Raw genomic sequence first — 27,728 nt, forward strand, 5'->3', positions numbered from 1 at the left:
TAGAAAACTATATTTTTAATACGCACAATAAAAAAAAAAAAAAATTAGAAGTCTCATACAGATATATCTATACATTTAAAAACTATACCAAGTAGACTCTGCTCCAAAATGATGTCGGCCTGAAAGAGGCGTTTGATCAGTAGTTCATCAACCTGGGCTTTTCTTTGACTACCCACAGTTATGAGTGCTCATACACATTGTGCAATTTTAATCAGTTAAATTAAATAAAAACAAAAACAACAACTTTAACCCTCCAACATCTAATACATTCTAATGCCACCCAGAAACAGGGGATTTCTGATGAAGGCACACAACAGGGAGGATTGGTCATAATGATGTCACCTCCTATCTAGATATTTATACAAAATAAAACAAGTTCTAGGTCAGACTGTCCACCAGTGGAACGGGAATTCTCACCGAGGTGAATAAAATGTCACAACTTTGGTAACCTGCTGAGGAAAACGGGGCAGAAGTGGCCTTACCTGGGATCCCTCCATCAATAAAAACTGATCCTTATCCTGCAAACGCCTCACTCAAGTGCATTCTACTAAGTCATGATGGTGTTCTTGTGTTCAAAAAACAATGAGGTTAGTATTCGAGTATTGATTTTATTAACAAAATTTTATATCTGTAATGGCTGTACGTGCAACAAAGGTGAGAAATGTAAACATTGTGCAAGTCGTAGTGTTAATCAGGTACGATGAAATGACCTTGGAAGAGACCGGCGAATCGGAACAAAGATGACACAAACGATGCATCTTTGACCCTTTTGGATGAATAAAAGCACAATATAAAAAGACAATTAAATAACACAGAAAAAACTAGACAAAAATGACAATTCATGACTATTGACGATTTCTGCAGAACAAAGCTGAGTGCCACCAGCCTGCTGGTTAGGTCTTCTGCCTCCTCTTACTGCTCATTTCAAAATAATGCGCCTCGCTTTTCCCTTTCAGTTGTGGGACCTTCTTCCTGATGCTGGGCTCTGTTTTAACAGCTCTGATGTTGGGGCAGGAGTTTTGCGGTGCCCGGGCGGGTTCCGGTTTTAGAGTCGGCTTGATGGCGTTAGTTGCGGCTGCTTGTTTTCGCCCTGCCCTCTGAGCTGTGACTGCCGTTTTCTGATTGGCTTTGTTGGAAGCAGAAGGGCCCGAGTTGCCCCCTGGGACCCGCCCGGGGGAGTCGGCAGTACTGCGTGAGGGGGTGGCGGCTGTTTTGTTGACGGCCAGTCCCTTAGTTTTGACTGTGGCCTCATTGCTTTTTGGCAGCGAGCAGGCAGGTTTAGCCGGTGCTGGAGAGGCTCTCCGTGAGCAGGGGGTGGGTGTGCGGGACTGTGAAGGGGTCGTTGCTGCTGATCTGGGAGTTGGAGTTGCAGCTCTTGAGGCAGTCTTCGCTCGCTTCACTGCCTCGAGACGGAGGCGCGAAGCAGAGGAGCCGGGACAACGTTGTGCTAGACGAGAGCGCTGGCTGGCGCCCAACGGAGGGCGGGTGTCTTTAGAGGTAGCTGACTGTACTGGTGCAGTGATAGGGCGCAGCACTGGGACCAAGGTGGGAGAGGTGCTGGGGCTGGAGGGTTTGGGACATTTGGAGGACGGCTCAGGGCAGACGGGGCTTCTGGGCTGAGAGGAGGCACAGCGAGGTGGTGGTCTGAGCTTTAATTTGGAGGTGGAGCTTGGATCCACAGCAGCAGGTGATGGAGCTGCGGCAGAAGTCAGAGCTCTACCCTGACACCCAGGGCTAGGAGACTGCCTGGAAGTGCTACCCACAGGCATGTGGGGCTTAGAGGAGTAACCTTTGGAGGTCACAGGCAGAGGAAGCTGGGTAGGCTTCCTGGGGAAGGACCCAGTCATCTGGATGTTCTTCTTAGGCGCACACACTGAACCCTTCCTGGGCATTGTGGGTGTGCAGGCTGGAGAGGCGTTGTAGGACCGACACGTCTGACCTACGGCGGACACAGACGCTGGCTTACAGGCTTGAGTCGAAGAGGAGGAAGAGGTAGAACAGGAAGAAGATGAAGAGGATGAAGGTGACATGAGATCAGTGACAGCAGCGAGCGGGTCCATGTCAGGAGGAGGAGCTGAACTCCCATGATGACCCCCGAGGCCTGGGGGGCCTTTTTGGAAGGCCAGGATCTTCTGCTCCAGAGTGGTGAACTGCAGTACCCGCAGCGGGTCGTATTTCAGCAGGAAACCTCGGAGGGTGTCCCAGCCGCCACCGACGCGCACCATCACATGTTTGCCATGAAGCATCTGAGGACACAAAGCAGAAGAAGGGCTGCTGTAAAAATTCACTCATTTTCAGTTTGGACAGTCCAACACCAACAAGTCCTTCAGTAACTGCAGACACACAGATGTAGTTTGGCTCTTTGGACAGCGGCGTTTTTATAATGTCATCACATCCAGCCACAATTGGTTAATGAGCTTACATGTTGAGTTACAGTTAAAGCCGCTGCGACTGCCAGGGGATGCACACATTGGCAACAGCCACCGTGCATACTTGCTAAAATGAGTGGTCTTTGGCTGTTTTTCATTTGCCCACCTCAACTGCAGTGTGCGTTCATACTAACCCGAATGAAGATGGTCTTATCTCCGAGTCTGTAGCGTCCCTCAGACAGGTACTCGATGGACACTCTGTTAGAGCAGTTGCAGGGTGGGTTGTCCATGTCATGCTCCTAAATGAGAAAGGGAAAGACACAGTAGAAGGCAATTAGAAAGCTAAATTAAAAGTTTGCCTGGCAGCGATGCTGCATTCCCAACGTAATGGATATCAGCAAGGATTTAAATGGGATCTACAGAGCTCATTTACTACTCCATAGATCTTATATTGATCCTGCATGCAGCACTTTGGGTTTATCCATCTCTAAAGTAGAAATTCTCAAACGGTAAGGCGCAACGATTTAGAGTGGCGCAAACATTTTTTTTAGATTCTGAAGTGATCCAGAAAATAGCTGCACCTCATTGGCTGCCCCTCTTCTGGCTCAGTATTTTTATGACCCATCTCATCACCATGACTGAGATGATCAAATAACGCCAAACTGATGTCAGCTCAGCACAAGAGCTGAAAAAGTAGCTGCAGACCAATTATTCAGAGCTGCCTCTACCTGAGCCCACACACTCATAATGCAAAACACTGGTGATCTTTAATAATGGGGGAAAAAAACAAAACAAAACAAAACAAAAAAAAACACAGCACAACAGGTCCCCTTTAATGTAGGGTGACCAACTGTCCTCTTTTCCCCCAGACATGTCCGCTGTTCACGTTCTGTCCGGGGGGATTTTTGAGATTGATGAAAATGTCCGGGTTTTCTATGCACCTACAGAGGACCCATATGTGTGACATCATCCAACAAGTAATTGTTCGGGCTCACAGATGCGCACCTGATGATGTTTAAAAGATGCCAAAGCGCAAGTGCAGCTTTTCAGAAGAACTGCAAAAGAAATTTCCCTCGTACCGTCCCGGTAATTTTTCTTACACAGACGAGACTTATTTCTGTACCATTATTTACTTCCAGAGGTTTTTAAGCTATTTTTTTTTTGCACTTGTTGACTTGTAAAAGCCTATATGATGTTTATTTCACCATTCATTAACCGCACAGAGAAGGCATCGTTTAAATAGGTTACATTTTCAAACTACTTTTATTAAAGTTCTTCGTGACTAGGTCAAGTGTCTTTTTTTTTTTTTTTTTTTTTTTTTAAATCAAAATATGGTCACCCTACTTTAATGACCTCACGTTTGCTTAAGCGAGCAGTAATCCATCCAATAACTACACCTTCTGTGTCACTGAAGTCCAGCACGTCGACTTTATGTTAAAATTTCTCTAAAGATGAGACCAATGACCGGGTGATGAAGGCACCTGTCAGGCAGCACAGGTTACAAGGAGCTGATTGTTGCTGCTCAAATGTAATGGGCAGACTCAGCTGGTAATAGACACACTGGGATTGTGGATGCTTTTATCCAAAGTGCCTTCCACTTCAACGAGTGCAGTTTATTTTTAGCACAGCCATCTCCTCTGGGAATAAAACTATCAACTGTGACGGTGTTGGTGCATCATTTTACCCAGTGAACCACACAGAGGGCTGAACCCTCCTAACACCACCCTCAGTCTCCATCAGTGAGGCAGAGTGAGATGGACCACTTCCACCCACTGCGAGTACATATGTACGACGGCCCACATGTGTAGCCTGGAGGTCACGTGTCATTTGCCGTCACACGTGACCTCGAGTGGCGACAGAGCATCACATGGTGGGCTCTGATGAGTCATGCACCCTCTGGGGTGCCGATGGCCGTCTGGCGCCATCTTGGCTCAGCATCAATGCAGTTGCACACGTACCACATGTTCAGCAGCCTCACGCCAATGTGTGCTTTAAATTCCCAAACATCTCCTCTCTACGCGACCTATCAGGATCGTAATCCAGACGACACGTGCTCCGAACACAGCGACGTCGCTAAAGGAAGCCACAGATTTTGCCTCAAGGTGAAAAAAAACCTCATATCGTGTTTGTTTCAGTTTGTTTCATCACTGAACTCACCCCGGGTTGGTAGAGGCCACCATGCTGGCAACACACGCTGAAGGTTTTGACCGCCGGAGGCGGCTCCTCTGTCAAGAGCAGAGTCTCCTCCATTTCGATCTCCTTCTCCAGCTTCACCAGCACAGGAGGCTCCACGCCGTAGCTGAGACGCACAGAGATTACAGTGGAAATTCAATCTTAAACCATTTCTAATCCCTCTAAAAGTGCCTTCGGTGTTTAAAGACTTACTTTGAGATGATGCGACCGATCTCCAGCAGACAGAGGCAAACCTGTCGAGGCTCCTTGTGCAGCACTGAGGTGGAAAACAAAGCAGATTAGTTACAACAACAGCTGACGCTCCTGCTCCCTTTGGATGGGGCGAAGCAGACAGAACAGGAGCGACAAAGTGAATTCACGTGTTGAACTCCAAAAGGTGACGCGACGAGAGCAACATTAAAGTTAATTATTCCCCGAGGAGACGATGAGGGATTCGGCGAGCATAACTAGAGTCACTCGAGGGCACTAACAAAAACATTTATCTACATGTACACATGCTGTGCTCCAAATCGCCCCAATCCAGTTTGCTGGGGAGCCTTTCATTTGTAATGAAGTGATCTCCCATAGAGAGTACTCAGAGTGATTGCTCTCCTCAACAGATCCTATTAAACCATTAAGAAGTACAGCTTAAAGAGCAGACTCAACTTACAGCCCGGATCTAGTCCTTTTCATCCCATTAGCATGCTGAACATGAAGCCCAACATTGGAAGTTGAGGATAATTACATATGGTATAGCAGTTAGTACAAATCTACAAACCTCAAAACACTGAGGTGAAAAAGGAAAGCGTGCAGGAAAGCGCAAACCTTTTTCTAAGGTTTTTAATCCAAAAGCAGGAGTCAGCTGATAGAAAACATGTTGTGTGTTCACATAGTTGCATCTAAATGACCTGGATTAAAAGATTTTTATCAACTAAGATTACATTTGTCCTGTGCCAAAGTTTGAGACTGAGAACAAAGCTTAAAGTTTAATAACTGAAGAATTTTAATGAGTTACTTTGTGTTCTTACGGTAAGTCAACAGCCCAGAATCTGGCCCAAGTGCAAGTCAGATGGCGGTCAGAGTTCAAGCTGCAGTGCACGAGCTTGTATAAAGATATCTTACTTAAAAGGTAACAAGCACACGGCTACAAACAGGACTCCACCACAGAAAGCAAGCAGCTTGTTGTTGGTTTGTGCTGCAGTGTGTTGTAGGTCTTTACCGAGGCCTTCCGACTCAAACAAGCAGGTCTCCTCCACACCGATGTGTCGGCACCAGGCCAGGAAGTTGGCGGTGTTGTCGCGAGCAAAGAAGGAGCCTGGAGAGGCATCCCGCTTGCATGCTACCTTCCTTGTAGGAAACAGCTGTCATGGGGATAGAAAGTAAACCTTTATCGTCACGAACCATGACATCGAGGCGATTTATGTCAAACCACAGAAAATACACAGAAATCCAGCAGTCAATAGGCTGAATATAATCTGGTCAAATTCTATTAAAACGTGTCCCAAACACACGGCACAAAGGACTGTATGTCCAGGAAATTCATTTAGTTTCATCATACTGGGCGTTCATAGGTCTTCCCAAACATTCCTTATGTGAGAGCAGGAAAGCTGAGCCGCGTGACTCACCTTGCTAAGCGCAGAGGGGCAGCTCTCAGCGATCTTAGTCTGCAGCACACCGATAAGCTTGCAGAGCTTCACACCATTATTCAGGTCCTCCATGAAAACCTCGGCTCTCACCTCCTCTCCTGGAAAAGAGAGGAGTTTATTATATTTTCTAAATTACAGAATAATCTCTACTCACAGTAACCGAGCTCAATGCTAAAACAGCCTACCTTACCTGGTTTTTTCCAGTTCTTTGAAAAGATCACGTTCACACAACAAAAGCCTTTTGTTGTCCTTTTGTTTAAACAGATACCACACTGAAAGACTTCAGCTTTTCAGCAAGAGCCTACTGAAGGAATTCTAGCGTTCCCACGACTCTTTATTGTTAAAAATCACCGCTCTAGGCAACTCTACAAAGGCTACCAAGGGAACAAAATCCACGATACCGTCCCGCAAAGTGAGAACGATTGCTCTGCAAAAGTTTATTTTCCAACAACAACAGTGAGCCCCCGAGGCCTGGAACTTTACCCACCGTTTGCCACCTGCTTCTGCAACGTCCAGCCTCTCAGGATTGATGATCAATGGTCAAACAGTTTAAAACAAATCTTATAATGTGGGTCTTTGTAGTCATGGTACCAATAATTTACATTTAGTGTCAGCACCTGCCCACATTCCTCATGAGAAAACTCAAAGTCTGCCTCTGAAAACACAAACGTATTCAGCAACAACAATAGAGTTACCAGTCAGCTTTGATTTCCTCCTATATTCTAAAAGAGACAATAGATGTCAGTAGAATAGCACACACGGACAAAATGAAAGATTTGGTTCCACTGTGGTTTCAGTGGTTTGCCATGAGCTGGTGGGAATAGCGGCATTCAAATCCAATTACATGGGAAACCCGTGTCAATAGCGCTTCAGTACTTTCCTAGCCTGGAGGTGGAAACTGTTCACATGCAACCGTCAGCTGTTAATTCCCAAACGCACAGGTTTGGACACAGGCACGGTTTTATAATACACCTGGAAACGTTTAAGAAAAAGTGATGCAGAACAGCTGATGCTTACCCAGCATGCCAGTGAGCCATATGGCCAAGTCCTCCTGCATGGGCACCAGCGTGGCCTCGTGCCGCACCGCCAACCACTGGTCATACTGGAAGACATTTGTGAGGCCGGGGCCGTGCCGCTGCACTAATGGGCTGCGAGGGCTCAGTGAGGGGGCGTCAAACTTCTCCCCAAACCACACCTGGAAACAAAGAATCGCACATGTAGGAAAAACAATTAAATAAAATCAAGAGCACAAATTACTGTTTTAACCTCCTAGGACCTGGCGTCCACATATGTGGACATTTTTGGTTATTTAGACCCAGATACTCAATTTTGCTCTACAGGGGCCTGATATCCACTTACGAGGACACTATACTACCACTGTTCTATCGAAATAAAATAAAAAATAAAAAAATAAAAATCTGGTAATTCTTTGTTTTTACATTCATCGGGCCCCAATCAGCCCAAATATCAAAGAGAAATTAAAAATGCATGCCGTGGAAGAGTTCGGGTCTTAGGAGGTTAAATGCTGCCAACTGTCTTGGATGTCAGGGCTTGGTTTGTGCTTTGACACAAACTAAACTATCGAGTCTTGGAAAGGCACACACCGTCAATACAAGTCATGTCCAATCAGCTGAATGCAACACAAGTGGACTTCAGAGGAACAGCAGAGCAGAGTTTGTCCTGCTTGAAAGCAGGTAAGCTACCTGTTCTCCGACTCTTTTACTTCCTTTACCTCCAGGCTTTTGTTGTTCAGACAAATGCACAGAAAATATCATCTTTTCCATGAGGAGCTGTGTTATAAGTCTGAGCATGCCTCAGTCAGCACACAGTCTGTGAAAACACCAAGTCCACAGACTTTTTTTTAAAAGACACTGAAAAATGACTAAAGATTAGGAATCATTCCACGACTGGCTCTCTGCAACATTATGATAGCCTACCTACCCATTCAGCCCAGCACTGAGAGAATGAGGGGAATTTATGGGAGCCATCCATGCAGAGAGGACGTGTCAGGGATGCAGTCACAGCACACTTCACTTCTGTGAACACACACTCCACACAACATGCTCTAACAGATCCACTGAAGCTCAGCCTGTTTTTAAACCTTCCATCATCAGTTTGTGTGTTTCAGTTTTACTTTAATTGAGATCATGTCTAACTAAAAGCCATTATTCACTTTCTTTTTTTTTTTTCCTGACAGACCTAAAAACAAATAAATACATGTTTTGCCTGGAGTGAGCTGCTGACCCCAGCTCGAGACAGTGATGTCTCATCATGTTCATATCTTCTGTCACACACACACTCCCTTTCCATTCTCCCTCACTTTTTTAGTCATTGGTTTAAGTCACTAAATCCGATTTAAAAAGAAAGTAGAGAAAGAAAATACTCCTGAGACAACATCTGATGGGGTTGCAAAGTCATCTGTGTATAGCATTAACCTTGATTGTCAGAGTATTAGCAATGTGGTCACGTAAAAGACAAAGCTAAAGCTTCTTCTCCCCGAGTGTGTGTGGTCTGTATGGTGTGTGATGCAAGTGCACAAACTAGTTACCCCATTTTGTTCTTAAGTTTTTGATTGTTTACAGGCAGCCGACCATGTAATCTAGAAACCAGCAGCAGATGTGCACCGTGACAGCTCGTCCAGACATTACATAACTCACTTCAGGATGACACCCCCACCGCCTCCTACCCTGTATGCTGACATCTGTCTAGGATACAGTCTTTAATCTTTGCATCCATCTCATACCATTGAGCAAAAAGGGGACACGGAGTCCACTGTGCTTAAAACAAACCGCAGTCTTGTTGAGGCCTTGAATGAATTGCATTCGCTCAGCAAACGCTAATTCACAAACAGGAAACCTTCTGGGCAGCGGAACAGAGAGAGACTGTTATACAGTAATGGGCCTGTACTGATACTTTGAGCTATCCCAGACACTGTTCAGGATACTGTATGTGCAAGCTTCGAGTAGTCTTGTAAACAATGAAGCACTGAATTAGGGATATTGAGTCTTTGGTAAGATGCATCTATCTTTATAGTAAATAAAACTACATTAAAAAAGGGAATTTCAAGGAACTGGGGGCATGATTGTCCCTCATTTTAGGTTATAAGAGATTAAGAACTTATTAGGACTGTGTGAACTTGGTCTTTAACCTTCAATGTCAATATGCAGTCTTATAATGAGGATTCCAGAGAGAAAAGTGGGGGAAAAACAAAAACACACTCTTCCTATACAGTTTAACTGCAAAAAAAAAACAAAAAACACAATCATGCTGTGTGCCCTCCATTTTTGCAAATCACATTTTGACTTTGAGGTTCTGCTCCGGTGATTTAATACGGCACAGCCATTAAGCTGGGGGATTCTCAAGAGGAAAGCTCATGAAAGCAGCAGAGGGCCAGAATTACTGACTTTTAAACCAGTAAGGGTCAAAATTCACGACCATCATAGCCTATGTTTCCCATACATCTCGAACATCCAACTTGAATCCTGTTTGTAGAGTGAGAGGTTTCAATCACACCTGATCTCACAGTGTTAGACGAGTCATAAAGTTGGGTTCAACAGTGCCAGCTCATACAAGCTGATGGCTCAGCTGATGAACTTCCATGCATCAATTAAATTAGATGATACAATGATGCTATATGAGGTGCTATTTGAGGCTTTAGCCTACATACAAGCCGCTTTGCAACCCACCTCCAAAACAGGACCTCTTTTCTTGTTATTTCTAACTTAACGATCATCACATTTCTTTTTGCTGAAAGCTGATGTGCTCTGTGTTGGGGTCCCTGCCTGCAGCTTTCCAATGTCTGCACTTTGAAGAGCTTTAAGAGCCAAAACAGACTCGTACAGGTAGACCTGAATGAGGGTAGATGTAAATAATCCTTTGGTGATAGTGGATCTGTCTGAACTGAGATAAAGCCCCATGTGCGTCCATGTCATATCACCTTTGACCCCAAAGTGTTGAGGAGCTTAAAAACACGGGAAAGTGGCAAAACGCCCGATGTTCAGAACAGTCCCGCTGTCTCAAGGTTGTCTCACTTCAAAAGACACCGATTACGCAACAGCTCAGAAGCTTAACCTGCCCACGGTGTTCTCTACAGTCACAACAACGCATGTTATTTTTTGCAACATGCAGCGTAGTGCAACTTTGGATTATCCCCAGTGGTCAGGCAGCAATTCTAATCGGCACAGCACCTTTTACGTCACTTCTCAAACTAGTACTTGCACCTGACTGTATGTAGGCTCAGTGAACATTCAGGTTTTAAAGCTTAATGAAGGAGAGTATAGGGGCATTCAACATTGACCCCTCCCCAAACAACCCTTCTCTGTTTACTCATTAGGTACAGGATTGTGTATTGGTAATCCAAAAAAGGGGCTTTATGCCTGTATGTTGCCAATTACTTGAATTACTAGTTTCTGATGCTCTTACCTTAAGCCACTTACACCAAGGGCAATTAAATTCCCTCAAACAATAGCAAATAGTAAGAAGGTCAAAGGGGAACACTGAGATACATCTATACATCTCTCTCCATCTAGTAATATCTTGATGTGTTCTCTTTAACTAATCCTGAGGGTGGTAAAAGAAGTTGACCCCTGATTAAACCATTGGTGGTTTGACCTCCAAGTGTCCTCGGGCAAAATGCTAAATAACAAGTTGCTCCCAATGGCAGCAGTGTGTGAATGGGTGAATAAGAGTCTTTATGGAGTGTTCTGAGCACACCGAGCTAGGAAAGAGTCACGTGAATGCAAAACATTTTTTTATCTTTATTTCAATGACTCATGCAAAAGACGTCCATTGAAAACAAGAATTTATCAAGTTAAATGTTGTGTAGCTCAACCGGATCTGAAGGATAATTTCCCAATGTAAGAGTTTTCCTTACTTCCCATGGCCTGACTGACCTTTAAACCCATTAGGATTATAACAAACCCACAGCAGATTGGTTTGGCTAGGCTAAGCTAGCAAAGTCACTCTGTTCTTTTCAGAATGATATGAGCTTTCTGATTGGTCGAGTTTATAGGTGACCATTATCATCTTAAAGTTTTTCCTGTCTGTTATGTCTGTTTAGTGGTTGTAGTCATTTCTGCTAATCCATTTTCTGTTTTAGCAACAACCAGCATATTGAGCATTTGGCAGTTAAGGAATTTGATATTCCCCCCAGGAGGTGGTGGAGACCAAAGCAGAGCTGAAAGTGACTGTGGTCATTACAAATTCAAGCTAATGTTGCTGCCCCCCCCCTTGCTACTTTTGTTCTCAGTGCACACCCAAAAATAAATAAATCCATACATCCATATGTGTGCGTGCGTACATACACTGTCTATGTCTACAGATATCTCAGTTTCTCACTTGTGTTCTCACGTGATAGGAAAGTTCTGCTAAAAGCCCATCTAATTTTATTTTGGTGTGATTTTTAACCCACAGCTACTATCACAAGAGGTTTCAGGGGCAACAAAGCCTCAGACATTACATATGATAATCGCTGCATTTGTACTGACACTATTATAGATGAACGCATATGCTGCTTAGACTTCCATGAGTGAATAACATCTTCAGCATGAGTGAGCAGAGCAGTCAGTGTGTGACCGATTATTGAATGTGATGGTGCTCTACATGGGCAGTGAAGCTCTGAGTCGAGCTGTGGAAGTCGCTGCAGTGTTACAGTCTGCATCATCACTACAATCTGATACGGATCAATAACCTCACAGGGTGACTGATTGATATTTGGAAAACCCACTAAATACCCTTCTTCTCCATCTACGTTGGTCTGCTCTGTGGCACTGAAGAAGCTTGAGATTAGGGATGGGTACCGGTGTCCGGTGCCATGATGGCACCGGTTCTGACATAAACGGTAGTAACCAGACCGAAAAGCAGCGCACATTTCGGTGCTTTATTTCGGTGCTTTTTTTCCTGAGCTGTGATACACTTCTAGCCAATCATTTTACGTTTCCGAGGATAGTAGGCGGGGCCAGGTATGTACGTTCTGTTAGAGCAGAGCTACAGATTAAAAATGTCCAAGGCGAAGCGGTCAAAGTCTGGCTGTACTTCACAGCAAAATATGCAAACTCCGCAGCCTGCAACAAGTGCTTTAAGCTGATACTGTGATACTGTCAAAGGAGGTAACACCAAGAATCCGATTAAACAGCTGGCGACGCATAGCGGTTTTTTTAAAAGCCGAGAAATGCGCCGTATTTGATAGCTTGCTGCGAGACCTCACACCGTGCACGTCGGGTGGGTTGCCAGTTATCGGACCCGGAGCAACATCCCCCAAAAACCCGAAGAATAGAGTCCTGGCCCCTAGCCCTGCCAGTGTAGCAGAAATGATGACGGATGATGATGCAGCAGCAGCCGTTCTTCTCTGCGTGAGTAGCTTCATGTTGTTCGTGTGTAATTTACGTTGAGTAGGCTAACCACGTTATTACATTAATGCATGTAAGGTGAACTAGCAAACATCATCATAGCTACATGCGGCTGTCTTCTTGTTTGATGGCAGATACTCCCTTCACCCTGCCAAAAAGGCTAAAATGACCAAAGAAAAAGTGGGAAACAGTTAAACATGAGGGTTTAAGTTTGTGGTTTTTCCATTGTTTAAGCACTGCTTCCAGCCAAGAGTGATGCCATATATGCCACATAGCTGCAGAAAAGGCACACATTGTTATCTTTTTACAAAAAAAAACAAACAAAAAAAACAGCTGAACATGAGAGGTTTTTGGACAAAGTCTGTGTTCTCCATTCTTTAAGCACCGGTTCGAGCACAGTTTAAGCACCGGCACCGTTTCAAAAGTACCGATTTGGCACCGGTATCGGATAAAACCTAAACGATACCCATCCCTACTTGAGATGCTGCTAAAGGTCTGATAATCCAAATTAAAAGTTATAAAGAAGGACCTTCCTTCCACATGTGAACAGCCGATGCATTTTTTGGGCAAGCAAAATCTTTTCCTTTATACTCTCATTTACCCAGCTTGTTTTTTACATTCCAAATTTCACTGAGATTATAGTTTGGTGCTACCAAACCATTATTTGGGGAAAACAAAAGAAAACTTAAAAAGAGACGGTGCTACATAAACTACAAAGGAAACTGAATATTATCTGGCGCAGGCAAACTTTCTAAGTAACGTAAACTTTTCTTAATCTGCAGCATCCAACCACAGTTCATCGACAGCTCCCAAAAGCCTCATCAACACATTGGCATCAGCCAGAGAGCTTTCCTGCCACATGTTATCCACATAGCACTGAGATACATATTTTGCATATCTTCAGTCCAAGACAGGCAGCGAGAGCCAGGACTTTCCAGACCAGAGAAAAGCATGTGACAAATTTGTAATATGATACATGTGTTGTTTTGGTTTTTGGGATGGGTAACACTTCGTTGCTGGGAGGGGTAGAGAGAGGGGGAAAGAAAAACAAACAAACAAATATATAAAAACCATTGTGCATTCCACCCACTCCCCCCTTAAAAATGTGCGGGGAAACTCCTCAGGGTCTGAGCAGTGGAACGTCAGACATGCATAACAAAAACAAGATGGCATGCTGCAACACAGGTGGGCTCACCACAGTTGTTGAGTGGAAAGACAGATGTCTGCACTTCTTTAATTTGAACACCACAATGTGCAGTATGTGGGAACTTCTTCCCTCAGCATAGCACTGAGGCTCTGACTGGCCCAAAGGGGGCGCTACGATAAGGACTCAAAATCAAGTTAGCACTACAGCATGTGCTAAAATATATAGTGGCTGTACAAGCCCAGAATGAGGACAGCACTGGTTTAAACTGAAATTAAACATCCATGCGTTTGTGAGCTTCATGTATATCAGACTTGAGATGGGGGATGAGCCTACCTGGATGCCAGCCTGGACAGCCATTACTTTGATCCTAGATGATTCCCCTTTTCATTCTGTAGAAACATGAAGGAAAAGAAAAGAAAAACACAGGTCTCAGACTAAATGAAGTTACAACAGTGCAAAACGTAACAGCAAATTCTAATAAGGACAATGTGTTTAAACATCTTGTGTTGTCTTTGCACCATTTTCAATTTAATAAAAATCCTTGTGCTGTTTTTATTTACCTTTTACATAAAGAATGCGAACAAGAAATTCCAGAGAGCTGCATCTGCGTTCCTGAAAACTGCTAATCAAGATGCACAGGGTATCTGATTAAAAGCTACCTAAGGGAGTTTTAAAGGAACAGTTCACCAACTCCTGCATAAACACATCATGTTGATGCATTTAATATGGATCTGGAGGTGATTAGCTGACTTTAGTGCAGCATGAAAAGACATGCTTTTTAGGCGTTTCTTTTGAAACAGCAGTGGGAGTGGTATCCACTTAAGAGTCTTGAGACCTTGGTGTTGCTGGACAGCAAAGAGAAATGCTGCACAAGTATGAGGTGGATGACTAACCGGCTTCTCTCTAAAAACTGGTTCCACCATGAAACTCATTCTGAGAACATATGGCGTTCTGTATTCGTACAGAGGGGGAAAATGTTCTTCATTTATCCAACTTTGAGGGTTTAAAAAAAAAAAAAAAAAAATTGCACTAATATTCAGAGCAGGGTAAAATCCAGGTAATCTAATATTATTTATACAGCACATTTCACTACATGTAAGCTGTGTGTGCCAACAAGACCTGCAAGTTAGACAGCCACTCACTGTTGCTAAACCTGCTTAATGATGAGCCTAAAATTAACAATGTAATAAATCTCAGTTTCCCCAAACACCAAAGTGACATCTTTGCATCCATTAATATGATGAACATAAAATACAGCTGGAAAAGGTTTGGCATGTCATTTTTATGAATGATGCAAAAAATTAATCAATTGACTAGTTGTTTAATCAGTACTTTGGCAAACCCCCATACAGCAAAAGCTAGGTGAGGATAAAATGACAAATTATGTATTAGCTGGAAGAATTTACACAGTTGGTAATTTAGCTAGGTTAAAATCAAGTGAAGTATTGCCAATACTACGGCTTCATGTGTATGACAACATCATTACAAACTTTATCCAAAGTGGAAATGGCAATGTAGCCAATCATAAGCTGCTTTGTCTTGCTGGTGAGTCAAAAAAATAAATAAATAAATCAGTTTAAGAGTAGATAATGTGTGCTGTTAGCAATCAGGACTTTCTGACATTTCAGTGACTGTACAAAAAAATAAATCAATACAAATAATGAAGGTGCAGCACTATAATCAATAAATTTTGCTTATTGGCCAACCCTACACTGGAACATGCGGACTATGGAGTCAAGGCAGAGCCCTATGAGAACAGTGACTTCTAAGCTCCATTTGGACACATGTTGATTATTTCATAAAGTCCATTCCATGTGGCTCTTCTCCCAAACTTAATTTTCATAGCTTTCCTTCATCTCTCAGTCACAGAGGGCCTGTTTTATTAACGAATTAGACAGGAAAGCCAAATGTGACTGTGCTGAGTTAAATAACAGAAGGAAGTTAAAGATATAAACAGCAAACAACCTTCTGCGTTAAAAAGGAGGTCCATGCTGTTTTTGCAGGACATGCAATGAGTTTAGGGGGAATCAAACTTTCTCACAAAGGGAGTGATGGAGTGCTGCTCTGCATTTTTCCCCACACAGGATGTGAGGGATTACCCTGACCCTCCAATGTCCCCGAGGGCGTGTATGTTTGACAAAGAAAGACAGTGGGTGGGGTGAGAAAGCAATCCCAAGCATGGAGATCCTAATAACACTGACAATTTGGTCAACGCAGCTGAGGCAATAGTCTGTCAACACCAACCCCTACATTCTCCTTGGACACACAAACCTCAGCTGATATCCACCACAAAATGGAAAGTGAAATGGGTTTGTGAAACTTCTACACTGCAGGATTTCACTGTTCTGGTGTTTTCCACTGAGGTTGTCATAAACAGATTGATAAAACTGACATAAAAAAGATACATTCCTGCAGCTTTACATAAAAATACCGCTACAACTGACACTGAAATGATTCGTTCATCAGAAGCCAGCCCGACAGTACTGTGCACAGTCATCCAATACCACAACTGCAGCCCAGCGGAGATGAAATGCAAGTCAGCGACCAAGGACAGGTCGGGGTGGACTAGAAAGGATGACAACACGAGACAACTTACCTGAGAACAACAAACATTTCGGACAGTCAGGGAAGATGCTGCAACAAGCAACTCTGATCAACGTCCAAAACATCCTCAATGACGAGCCGAAAACCCTGCGATGTGTCCGTGCAGAGCGGCTCCAACGTCTCTGCTTCCACGAGTTAGCGGGGAGGGAAAAGCAGTGAGAGAATGACAAGGAGGGAGGGTGGGACGAGAGATGGATGGGAGGAGGTGCAAAGGGAGAGCCCTGACTAATCAAGTGGCTATGCTTCACTAAGCCCTGACCACCCCCTTGCTTCCTCCCCCCAACAATCCTGTCACGGTGGGACCCCTCTCACAAAGCATCCATTGTTTTGTTAGCTTGCCACACACACACACACACCCCAAAACCAGTAACCAAATGAGGAACTCTCCAATCAGGGTGCCTAACCCTAACCCCCCCCCCAGGCTTGTCCCACCAGAGCATCCACACAATCTTCCAAGCCAGTACCCAGCAGAGTGTTTGAGGATGGAGGCAGGCCAACAGTAAGAACCTCTCCAGTTGTTAAGCCGCAGGTGCAAAGGAAAATGACATTAGCATCCATGTGGAAAGGTCTTCAAGAAAACTGCCTCAAAGAGTAAACTTCAAGGCGGCAAAAGCAGAACACATGACATCATCGGATCAGATGCCCAGATGTTGGTCTGACACAGTTGTTTCAAGTAGACAATCAAACCCAGATTGTTGACTTGCCACAGCATCTGTAGATTGTCTAATTCTCTGCAAGATATCACAACATTCTCCGAGTAAGTCCTGGTGTTGCTCAAGATCAAACAACATTTTTTTTTTTTAAGATTTGAGATAAAGTTCAGGGGAATGTGTGTGACTGTTGCAGTATGGGTATTGGCAATAACTGACAGATTAGGTCAGAGACAGAGCACTGAGAAGCATGATTTGTTACATCTACGTCAAGCTTAAGAGGATTTCAGTGAAGTCTTTTAAAGCACGCTTTGGACATAACCTCAGGGCTACAAAGCAAAATACCCAGAGGCAGTGGAAAAACATGGCGACATTTAGAGTTCTAAAGATCCAGAATGGCTCTGCTTCTTTTCGGCATACATGCATTCGTGACGGGTCACGCTCAACAACACTGGACAAAGGGCAAATCTTTGGCTCTGGACTCCAGTTGTGTGCATCTGGGGCTCCAGCAGAGCCTGAGAGCACGATTTCCTATAGAGACCAAAGGCACCCACACACAGTCAAATGTCAAGCAGAGGAGGGCGAGAGCTGAAGTCAAAAAATGGGGAGGCGAAGACAAAGCACGTTTCACTATGGTGAACTTTGGTGTGGCACACTGGAAAGGGCAGTGTTTAACTCTATGACACTGAGAACTACCACGCACATTCCTCCAAGGTCGTCTGAGGGAAGAAAAAAAAGGGCCCAGTCTGTTCCCCTCTAAACCACGTTTCCATGTAATTTAGTGCATTTGCTACAGCGCACTTATCATTGGGGTAAAGCTTAAGGGTAGGAATGATTTGGCATAGCAGAGATAACTGGTTGGGATCAGGGTAAGGTTGAGATCAATTTTATCAATCTCAGACTAATTCAGGCTGGTGATAATGTCCCATTCACATTTAGATAAGAGGAAAACATCAGGGAACATCAGCACTCTTCAATCCATATGGAATGAGTCTTCATCAACTTACAGCTCTTGTCGACAGGATTTTTTTTTCTTTTTCTTCAATATCCTGGCTCTTAAAATCAAGAGCCATCAAGCGGTGCGGGTTCGTAGCTTAGCAAAGTTGTACTAAATACAACCAGAATTCATACATAGGGATGGGTACCGGTATCCGGTGCCATGATGGCACCGGTTCTGACATAAACGGTAGTAACCAGACCGAAAAGCAGCGCACATTTCGGTGCTTTTTTTTCCTGAGCTGTAATACACTTTTAATTCTAGCCAATCATTTTACGTTTCCGAGGATAGTAGGCGGGGCCAGGTACGCAAGTTCTTTTAGAGCAGAGCTACAGATTAAAAATGCCCAAGGCAAAGCGGTCAAAAGTCTGGCTGTACTTCACAGCAAAATATGCAAACTCCGCAGCCTGCAACAAGTGCTTTAAGCTGATACTGTGATACTGTCAAAGGAGGTAACACCTCAAATCCGATGAAACACCTGGCGACGCATAGCGTTTTTTTTAAAAAGCTGAGAAATGCGCCGTATTTGATAGCTTGCTGTGAGACCTCACACCGAGCACATCTACTGCGGGTGGGTTGCCTGTTATGCAACATCCCCCAAAAACCCGAAGAGGAGAGTCCTGGCCCCTAGCCCTGCCAGTGTAGCAGAAATGATGAGGATGATGATGCAGCAGCAGCCGTTCTTCTCTGCGTGAGTAGCTTCATGTTGTTCGTGTGTAATTTACGTTGAGTAGGCTAACCACGTTATTACATTAATGCAGGTAAGGTGAACTAGCAAACCTCATCATAGCTACATGCGGCTGTCCTCTTGTTTGATGGCAGATACTCCCTTCACCCTGGCCAAAAAGGCAAAAATGACCAAAGAAAAAGTGGAAAACAGTTAAACATGAGAGGTTTTTGGACAAAGTTTGTGTTTTTTTCCATTGTTTAAGCACTGCTTCCAGCCAAGAGTGATACCATATATGCCCCATAGCTGCAGAAAAGGCTAACATTGTTATCTTTTTACACAAAAAAAAAAAAAATAAAAAAAAATAAACAAAAACAAAAACAGCTGAACATGAGGTTTTTGGACCAATTTTGTGTTCTCCGTTCTTTAAGCACCGGTACCGTTTCAAAAGTACCGGTTTGGCACCGGTATTGGATGAAACCTAAACAATACCCATCCCTATTCATACATAAGGTACACGGGATTATAAGGGGCACTGTCGATTTTTAGAAAAATCAAAAGGATTGATTTTAAGTGTGCCATATTTAAAAAAAAAAAAAAAACAAAAACAAAAAAAACAACATGGTAATAACGACGGCCCGCTAGCACGCTCTACCAAAAATAGTGCTTTGTTGTGTATCTGACAGACGAAAGCTAAACCAGTTCCACACCACTGAAGTTGCAGCATTTTTACAAACCAATTCTGGCTCATCCGTTTCATTCAACAATCCGCTTTCGCCCTTCTCATTCTCCGTTCCTGCCATGTGCGTATAAAAACAAAGGCACTGCTCATGCGCGTTTTACCCACATCGCGATATTTCATTTTCTTATCGTTGCCCAACATTATACCAGTATTACCATGAACGGTATGATATGGCCCAGCCTTAGCTATGAGTAAGAAACACTTTGTTACAGGTTTTACTCCCTTGGTGTAGAAAGAAGCCCCTTTCAAGATGGTCCATCTACATGACCACTGCAGTCTTCAGTGTGTATGCAGTTTCAGATAATGCGTAATACTCAGACTTTAATAGGACTTAAAGGAAATATTCCTAGCTGGAGCTTCCCTGCAGCGTAACTCAACATAGATGCTGTGTGCACATTTTGTTGAGGGTGGGGATGAGGCATCTGTCCGCATGTTACCAACACAGATCGCCTCTCTCCAGTCGTAGCCAGTAATCATTTAAGAGGATCAACGCTATTCCAGACAGCAGAGCGCATCCACCTCCACGACGCTCCGTCACCACAACACACACAGCACGTGGCGCACACATGCTGCCTGCAGCGCTCCAGCGATTCATGCGCTCACCCGTGCATAAGTGCAAAACAGAAATGAGAGCAGATTACGTAATGAGTTAAAAGTAGAATGTTTCGGGAGGTGATGTCCTTTTGATTTTCCACTAGATGACACTGTGTACGTGTTGGTGGGTGGGGGGTGGAAATGGAGTAAACATGGGTAAAGATACAGGAAAAGTTAGCCATGTGAACTCCAAAAGTCCTCGAGGGATCTCTTGAGATGTAGAAGAACTCATGTCTCATTAGTGCATGACTTAAGTCCATCAGTATTAAAAAAAAATAATAATAATAATAATAATAATAATAAGTTATGGATGCCACATACCTTCTTTTCTCCAACGTGCTAACATATCTAATCAGGACGTCAGCATGGACATCCATAGAGATTGACTGAAGCGGACCAATACCAGTAATACCAATCATACAAGCCAGTTTGTTTCTATGACATTCAGGCCTTCTATAAATTAGAAATCTACAAGGATTCTGCTGGACATCCTTTTAGTTAAGATGTTTTTAATGTGAAAGCAATGGCCTGGTTAATGTAATACCACCAGCAGAGAAAATAGATGAGTAATATCCCAGTCCTTTTTACCCACAGTGTGACGTGGCTGTGGGCCAGTGAACCCTCTGCTGCCTTGCCTTCCTGCAGTCCAAAGAAGTTCTGCTGGACCCGACTAACCCCAAGAGAATACCAACTCCTCCCCTATTAAACTCTTTCCTGCTGAGCCCTTTGTGTCTGGACTTAATTACTCTGTCGAAGGAGCATTTCATTTGGAGCCTGGTCTCCCTCCTTTTCATTACAGATGGGGCCCAACTGCACTGTGTTCAGAAGGAAATTCATTCAGTTGAGGAGAATGAAAAAGTAAATATACTTCAATAGTCTGTGAGTTAAGTCAGTCCTGCATCTTTAATTAAACTAGTCTGTCTAAAGCCACCACCACCCCTGGCCTGCACAGGCTTGCTAATCGTGGTTTTCCACAGTAAAAAGACTCGTTCCCTTTCAATCATTTCTTGGACTTGACTCCTTTGTCCTCATTGGAGCAGCCTTTCCTTAGAGGCGAGTCAGTGGGAGCAAAGCCCATCTTAAAGGCTCAAATGAGTGGGAGCCACCTGCCAATCCATTTTGATTTGTTGATGCTAATCCATGGCTCAATACATGTTACCAGGTCAACTGTAGGATTTCAAAACCCCTTTCTGCTGACTCAGGATCAGGCTTTTTACCCAGCTTTCCACAACCTTGACCGCTGAAGAAAATTATTGAAGCCAAGTCTAGGTCAATAAAAAGGAATACCACAAATAAAATCATCCTAGGAGTCAAACTTTTCCACAAAAGATATAATCAGTCATGCATTTATCCAAAACACACCAAGTTCAGTTATTCAAAAAGATCTCATATTTATGAAAAGCCTTTCCGACGTCCACATCATTATTTAGTACATTGTGTAAAATACCACCACTAGGGATCGGTAGATTGCAGACTGCAGTATGAATTCTGTTCTCTTATTGCTCCCAATTCAAGTGCACAGTCCTACCTACAGTGGCCGCTGTAGGACAAACAACTCTGTTCATCTGTAGTGAGCTTTAAGCTTTTAACAGCTACTAAAAAAAAAAAAAAAAAAAAAAAAAAAAAAAAAAAAAAATTAAATATTTCTTGGTCAAGACTCCGATTTGACCAAAATGCAACAAGCCCCTTCTCTAACCAAGTTCTACACCAGCTGCAAAGCTTCAAACATCAGTTCAAACAGACATTTTCCCCCAATTTCACAGTTGACTTTGTTTTGTTTTTTTTTAAATTAAGTTCCTGTGTGACATCAGCCGTCAGTTGGCTGCGTCAATCACCAGTGTTTGACAAGGCAAGGTAACACTTAAAATGCACCACACTTGGCAAGATCCCTACTCTGAGCTGTGTCTGCTGACCTCACGTGTACACCAACTACACTGACCTCTTCAATTCAACCACAGTTGAAGAATAGAGCCAAACAGATTTATTAGTGAATGCTAGAACAAGCACAACACCATGAGTTCATTGAATTAATAGTGACCTGGGATGTGACGTTGTGTACTGAAAGTTAAACCTGGAAGGAAAAAGTTGCAGAAATGTGGCCAGACTCAGACTATGCTTTTCCACTGTAAACATGTTAGTTAATCATTTTCCTTACTGATAATATGAAAAATCAGGCACACGGACATTATCTTTTGCCATGTCCGACATCTGTCAATAATCACACACAGAGCCTCAGTGTTGCTATGCTACAGGTCTTATCAGGGTCAGTTCAGATAAGTCCCTATAGCCCAAAACATCCATCTTGGCCATTATCAATTCTTCACAGAGTCAGGCCAGAGAGATGTAAAAGGTCGAGTGGTTGTTGAGCTCAGCCTTATTAGCCACATTTTTGTTCAGTAACAAATCAGTTTAAGAGGGCATGAAACTTTTAAAATCTGGGGCACCTTTAACACAATGAGCCTCACTGGTGCCAAGATGAGGTGGAAGGACTGATCAGGAGGGGAAAAACCCCCCCAAAAGAAGCAGCTACAGCATCTGAATGCAAGATGATTTGCCTACAACACATTTACTTTTATAGTGTATTTAAATGTTTATACATTAAAACAAAAAGTTTATTTACAGCTGAATCAGTCAGCTGATCCTTTATTCATTTCATTAAAAAAAACAAAAAAAAAAAAACAAAAAAAAAAACGAACTAGTCAAATGAGCTTAACTCAACTGTGAAATCGTGAAATGATTGAGTTCAGCTAGTTCAGAGAGTGCTGACTGAATGTTCCAGATTTCTATAGTATGTACACAGTTTTAACCAAAAAAAAAAAAAGAAAAAAAAAAAAAAGACTTACTAACAAATGATCATCCTTGTTCAGACAGTTCACATGCTAGAAAGCAGTAATACCGGCGGGCCCTGCGTTTAATCAGAGCGTGCAGCAGGCGTAGCAAAAGTTCACATTGAGCTACGCTGCACCCACTAAAGCTGCAAGAGGCTTAAAGAAGGGGCGGCTGATTACTACCAATTGCAAACAAAGTAATTGGGAATTAAATATTTTTAGAGAGAGGCAGGTTACAAACAATATTATTTAATAATTCCTCAACCGAGGACCAAGTAGTTGTAGATTTTAATAGATCTGAAGACAATCATCAATGGAGTTCTTCTTGCAGACACTAATGGTTTAACTGCTGCTCCAGCTGATCCCACCACCATTCCAATTACTGCACAACTGAACGACTCTGGATATTAAACACCACCTATGAATAATGCATGCATGTCAGCTGCGCTCTGCACCATTTACAGACCTCCACCTATCAAGCATCAGCATCCCTTACTTTTGTTTTTTTGGGGTTTTTTTTTTTAAAATTCACACACAAGACAAAGCAGGCCTTAATGAGTTAAACATGCTGTGGGCACATATGGGCTGAGATGCTGCATGTGTGGACACAATAGAGATGGTAATGAAATCTTGGATTAGCCCTCATTTATTTAGGATATAGCTTACAGGAAGGGGATGAGGGGCTTCAGGGAGCCTTGGCAGGTCCAAAACATGAGGCCTGATGCCAAAGATCAAGCAGATGGTGATTATGAAGATAGCTGGAAATGAGGTTGCTGCTCATGTGTGCACTCAATTATCAAGAGCAGGCCAACGACAGCCATGTCTGAAACAAAGTGAGCCACTGTATTGTTGTCAATCTGGAGACAGATTACAGTCTAGATGAGAGCACAGTGCCATGGGAATCAAATTTAATAAAAAAAAGAAAAAAGTAGTCAACAAGTTCAACAAAACCAGCCTATAAGGTGTAAATACAACAAAATAAAACCAGTACCGGTACCAAAAAGGGAAGATTCATTCATAACACACGGGAAAAGCTCCAGGGAAACGGAGTTAATGATAAAAACAATTTAAAAAAAATAAATAAATTGTTTTTATTGTTTAAAACCAATAAAAACCCTGAAAACCATAAATTTCACACCTGAGCCTCAACTCTTACGGTCCGGTACCAAACGACTCACGGACCGGTTGGGGACCTCTGTTCTAGAGGACTTCAAAAACCAGCCATTTAATTGTGGATTACCGGTAGCAATTTTTCAGCAAAGAAACCTGTGAACACACCACTCATATACGTATTTTCAAACATTTGAATATTTACACATTTATCAAACATAAATCAACATTAGAAATTATCTGGATTTGTGTTTGAGACCACCTTGCAAACAAATGTAGTCATCAGTCTCCTTTTTGCTTCCTTTTGGTCTCCTCCAGCAGAGTATACCAGAGCTTAGATTATGGTAGGGGTGGGGCATATCACATTTTCCATAATAATGATAAACACAGATATGAATTTTTATGAGATAGAAAAGTGTTCCATTTCGTTATCAGTGACACCGTGCATTTATGTTTTCTTAGCACACCCAGCTACAAGATAAGCCCAGGAACGTCTGACAGCGAGAGCTACAGGTCAGCCTCGGATGGTGTGGACTTGTCACAACCTAAAAAAAGAACCAAAAAAACAAACAAACAAAAAAAAAAAAAAAAAAAAAAAAAAAAAAAAAAAAAAAAACCCCAAACTCAGCATTAGCGCTGGTATAAGAATATGGTAAGCCGAACCATAATAACGATGTGATTAATGGTAAGCCTAATGGTAATGCCCCCAATGATTGTGAAAAAAACAAAATTGAAATAAAACTATTACTTTTTTCCCCTTCATTAACGTGGTGCACCAATGACGACAACTATACAGACTTCAGCTAACAAGAACAGTAATGGTTTCAACAAGTCCAACAAGGAGCAAAAAAATAGAAGCCCTTTGTTTGTTTGTTTTAAACAAGCACTACATTAACAGTTGGATTGCGTGGCTCAACTTTCAGATGCTGGATAAAGTCCAGCCTGATAACAGGATTTCATCTGGGCATCTAAGAATAGCAGCAGTGTGAATAGAGCTAAACATGGCACAACAAGTACATTAACCTGATCACTGATGCTAATCCTAATGATCGAAGTCACTTTCTAAACGGACTGTGCAGGTCAAACCAGCGGCATGTTCACACCCAGCAATTATGGTGAGATTAACAGATATGATGTACTATATAGGATCTGTCTATAAAATGCTAAAATATTCATTTTCCTTTTTGTTATTGAGGCTGACGAGCTAAAGGCAGCAGGGGAAAAAAGAAAAAAAGTCTTCTTGTTGTGAGACAAAAAATAAACAACCATGAACTGATTGCCAGCACCTATGGCGCAATGTGTGAATGGTCCTTCCCTTTTGTTACACTCTTTGCAGGAAGCACCTGCGGGTCTTTTACTTCATCCCTCTTCCTCCAGCAGGAAAGGAGGATTGTCAAGGACCCGAGACTTCATGTAAAAGTACTCCCTCTTCACTGTGTGGGCACAGCGGGCACAGCGGGCGCTCTTTGATGCAAAAACAGCTGCATGAGAGCCGCTAATCTAACCTACTCTTTATATTACTCTACTGTCAACAAACATATAATGCTGTGCGATACTGCAAATGTTGGTATCGATCCAATATAAAATAAATACAGGGCCAGGTTCACCAAATTCTGCACACATTTTTGGATCAACGTCTTATGTCTAAACGTGCTATAGGCTAAAAATAAAACAGAACTTACAGTTAACACAAAAAGTTCAGACATTTTACATAACGTATGTTTGAAGTGTATTTTTGCATTTCCAAAAAATATATTTTAAAGATATGTAATTATGTAAGACAAGTCAGCTGGCTACATACTGAATTAGAGGACAGAAACAAAGTATCGATCCTATCAAGCTAGTATCGATACCAACACCGGTGTTGATATCGATCCACCCTCCTCTACAAACACATCATCGCCTTCAGCCTCTACCCCTGCAACACCTCGACACACAGTCTCCTAGGTTAGATATGTACTAGTAAACTGCTAATCCTCTTAACTATTTATTCCCACCCTAAATTTGGCCTTGCTCCATAACGGGAGGCGTCGCCACACACACCGCAGCAGCACGCACAGACCTGTCAAGAGGAATCTTTACAGTTCAAGGATGCGAAATGGTTTGCAAAGTGCCTCAAAACATAATTACAGTCTGTATGAAGAGAAAAGCAACTGTCCCACAGAACAGTTAACTACGATAATAATAATAAAAAAAATAGGCAACCAACTTTTAAAAGCAAACTTGACCTGTGCTTCAAAAACAGAGTTTTCTCTAAAAACAACAACAAAAAAACCAAAACAAAATAGACACAGTCAGGAACACGTCTGAATATTTTTATTTTAATTCAGAGACCTATTAAAACCCGTATATAATTCAGTTTATATTCTCTGGTTCTGGAAAAATAACGGCGCTTTAGTCGGAACCGTGTTAGCACAGTCCACGAGGCTCCCTCAAAGATTTTCGGGAGGACCCGCAGACAACCTCTGCACAGGCGAAAACTTTCAGATACATTTTCCTTCTTTTATTTATTTCCTGTGACAAAGAAAGTAACAGTTTCAGACTTACCAGCGGCTGAGCAGGAAGCAGACTCTTGACGAAAAACTTCTACTCCTTGTGGAAATGTTGACTTGTGTGACTCCTCGCCACTAATTTTCTCCAGAGTCGCCACTGCTGCTGGATATTTGTGGGCAGCGCTGTTCGAACCAGCCAATCAGAGCGTTCGCTCTGCTGGGGGCGGAGCCTCAGCCTCACCTGAGGGTCATTTTACTGAAATCCATTCATAGAAAGAAAAAACATGGGAAAAGTGCATAACTCAGCGGTGAAGGCGTTCCAGTAGGAGTTTTCTTTGAAACAACCAATGACTGAAATGAACTATAGGCTCAAACGTTCACCTTTTCTTCTTCTGTGTTTTTGTTGTTTTTGTTTCTTGGTCATGTTGTATTAAAGAGTGCAACAATTCTCTCTGGAATTAAATGGGCAAGCATTTGTGTAGTTATAATTAGTTAAAGTTATAAAAATATACTGAACATAAGCGTATATAGTATTCTACAATCCAATTTTTTATACCGTTAGGGGATTTTGAGGGCTCCGGCCCATTTTTCCAGCTTCCCTCTTCAAAATACTTTGAGCAGAGTTAAACGCAAACATATAGAAACCTGTACCTCACATTAACTCCAATACTCCAATGCTGCTTTAATATTGCGATAAAATGGGCTTGCTTTGCTCCAAAGTACAAACATTTCATCACTGAGTTTCATTGTGTGCATTTCTCTCTCTCAAAGATACAGACAGGTGGCAGAAATACTGGTGCACATGGTATTGGTGTGCAATACAGCAAATTATTTTTGTCAGCGTCTCCACGCTTTCCCTAATGGTTGTGTGTTTCCCTGTGTGCCTCTCTGTGTGTTCAGTTCATATAATTTCCCAGTATAGTTTTGTATTACTTTCCTTTAAGCAAATAAAGGTTTGTTTTGAGTTCACGTTCCATCTGCGAGTCTGCGTTTGGGTCCTCTCCTGCCTGCTGTGCACAGCCGATTCTTGACAGTATCGATTTTATCGCACTAGTATCAATCTGATACCAATACCAGGATTGCTATCGATATTCACATTGATCTGCTCACAGTAAATACATTGAAATGCTGAGCGAAGCCAGCTGATTCTGTATTAAGATGGCAAGACTGAGAAGAAGATAAATGCTGGGGCACAACAATAAACAAGTGTATTGTGCTGTTATTGGTGCCACATAGTTCACATGGCAGTAGAGTGGCAATTCAAAGATAGAAATTGTAAGGTAAATGGTGAATGAGGGTTAATTTAAACATGTTCACTACAGGATTAGCAAAAAATATATATTTTATTTTGGAAAATGTGGGA

At 42.7% G+C, this 27,728-nt stretch overlaps 1 protein-coding gene across 2 annotated transcripts; it reads right to left on the reverse strand.

Moving 5' to 3' along the window:
• On the reverse strand, positions 1 to 26,568 carry gas2l3 (growth arrest-specific 2 like 3). Of its 2 annotated transcripts, none has more exons than XM_085251788.1 (9): positions 26,421 to 26,568; positions 14,015 to 14,070; positions 7,205 to 7,382; positions 6,167 to 6,285; positions 5,761 to 5,902; positions 4,755 to 4,818; positions 4,527 to 4,668; positions 2,564 to 2,668; positions 1 to 2,246 (listed from the first exon to the last, which is right to left on the reverse strand). In XM_085251788.1, the coding sequence occupies exons 2-9, from the start codon at positions 14,036 to 14,038 to the stop codon at positions 894 to 896; spliced, it is 2,127 nt and encodes a 708-aa protein (XP_085107914.1). In that variant the 5' UTR covers positions 14,039 to 14,070; positions 26,421 to 26,568; the 3' UTR covers positions 1 to 893. The 2 variants fall into 2 exon arrangements, with proteins under 2 accessions (XP_085107914.1, XP_085107915.1); XM_085251789.1 differs by lacking the exon at positions 26,421 to 26,568 and adding an exon at positions 16,278 to 16,496.
• Positions 26,569 to 27,728: the final 1,160 nt, after the last annotated feature.

This window comes from Mchenga conophoros, linkage group LG17, assembly GCF_057382185.1.
Source record: "Mchenga conophoros isolate Kocher_MC1m ecotype Shallow Benthic linkage group LG17, M_conophoros_male_GT1.1, whole genome shotgun sequence".
NCBI classification, from domain to species: domain Eukaryota; kingdom Metazoa; phylum Chordata; class Actinopteri; order Cichliformes; family Cichlidae; genus Mchenga; species Mchenga conophoros.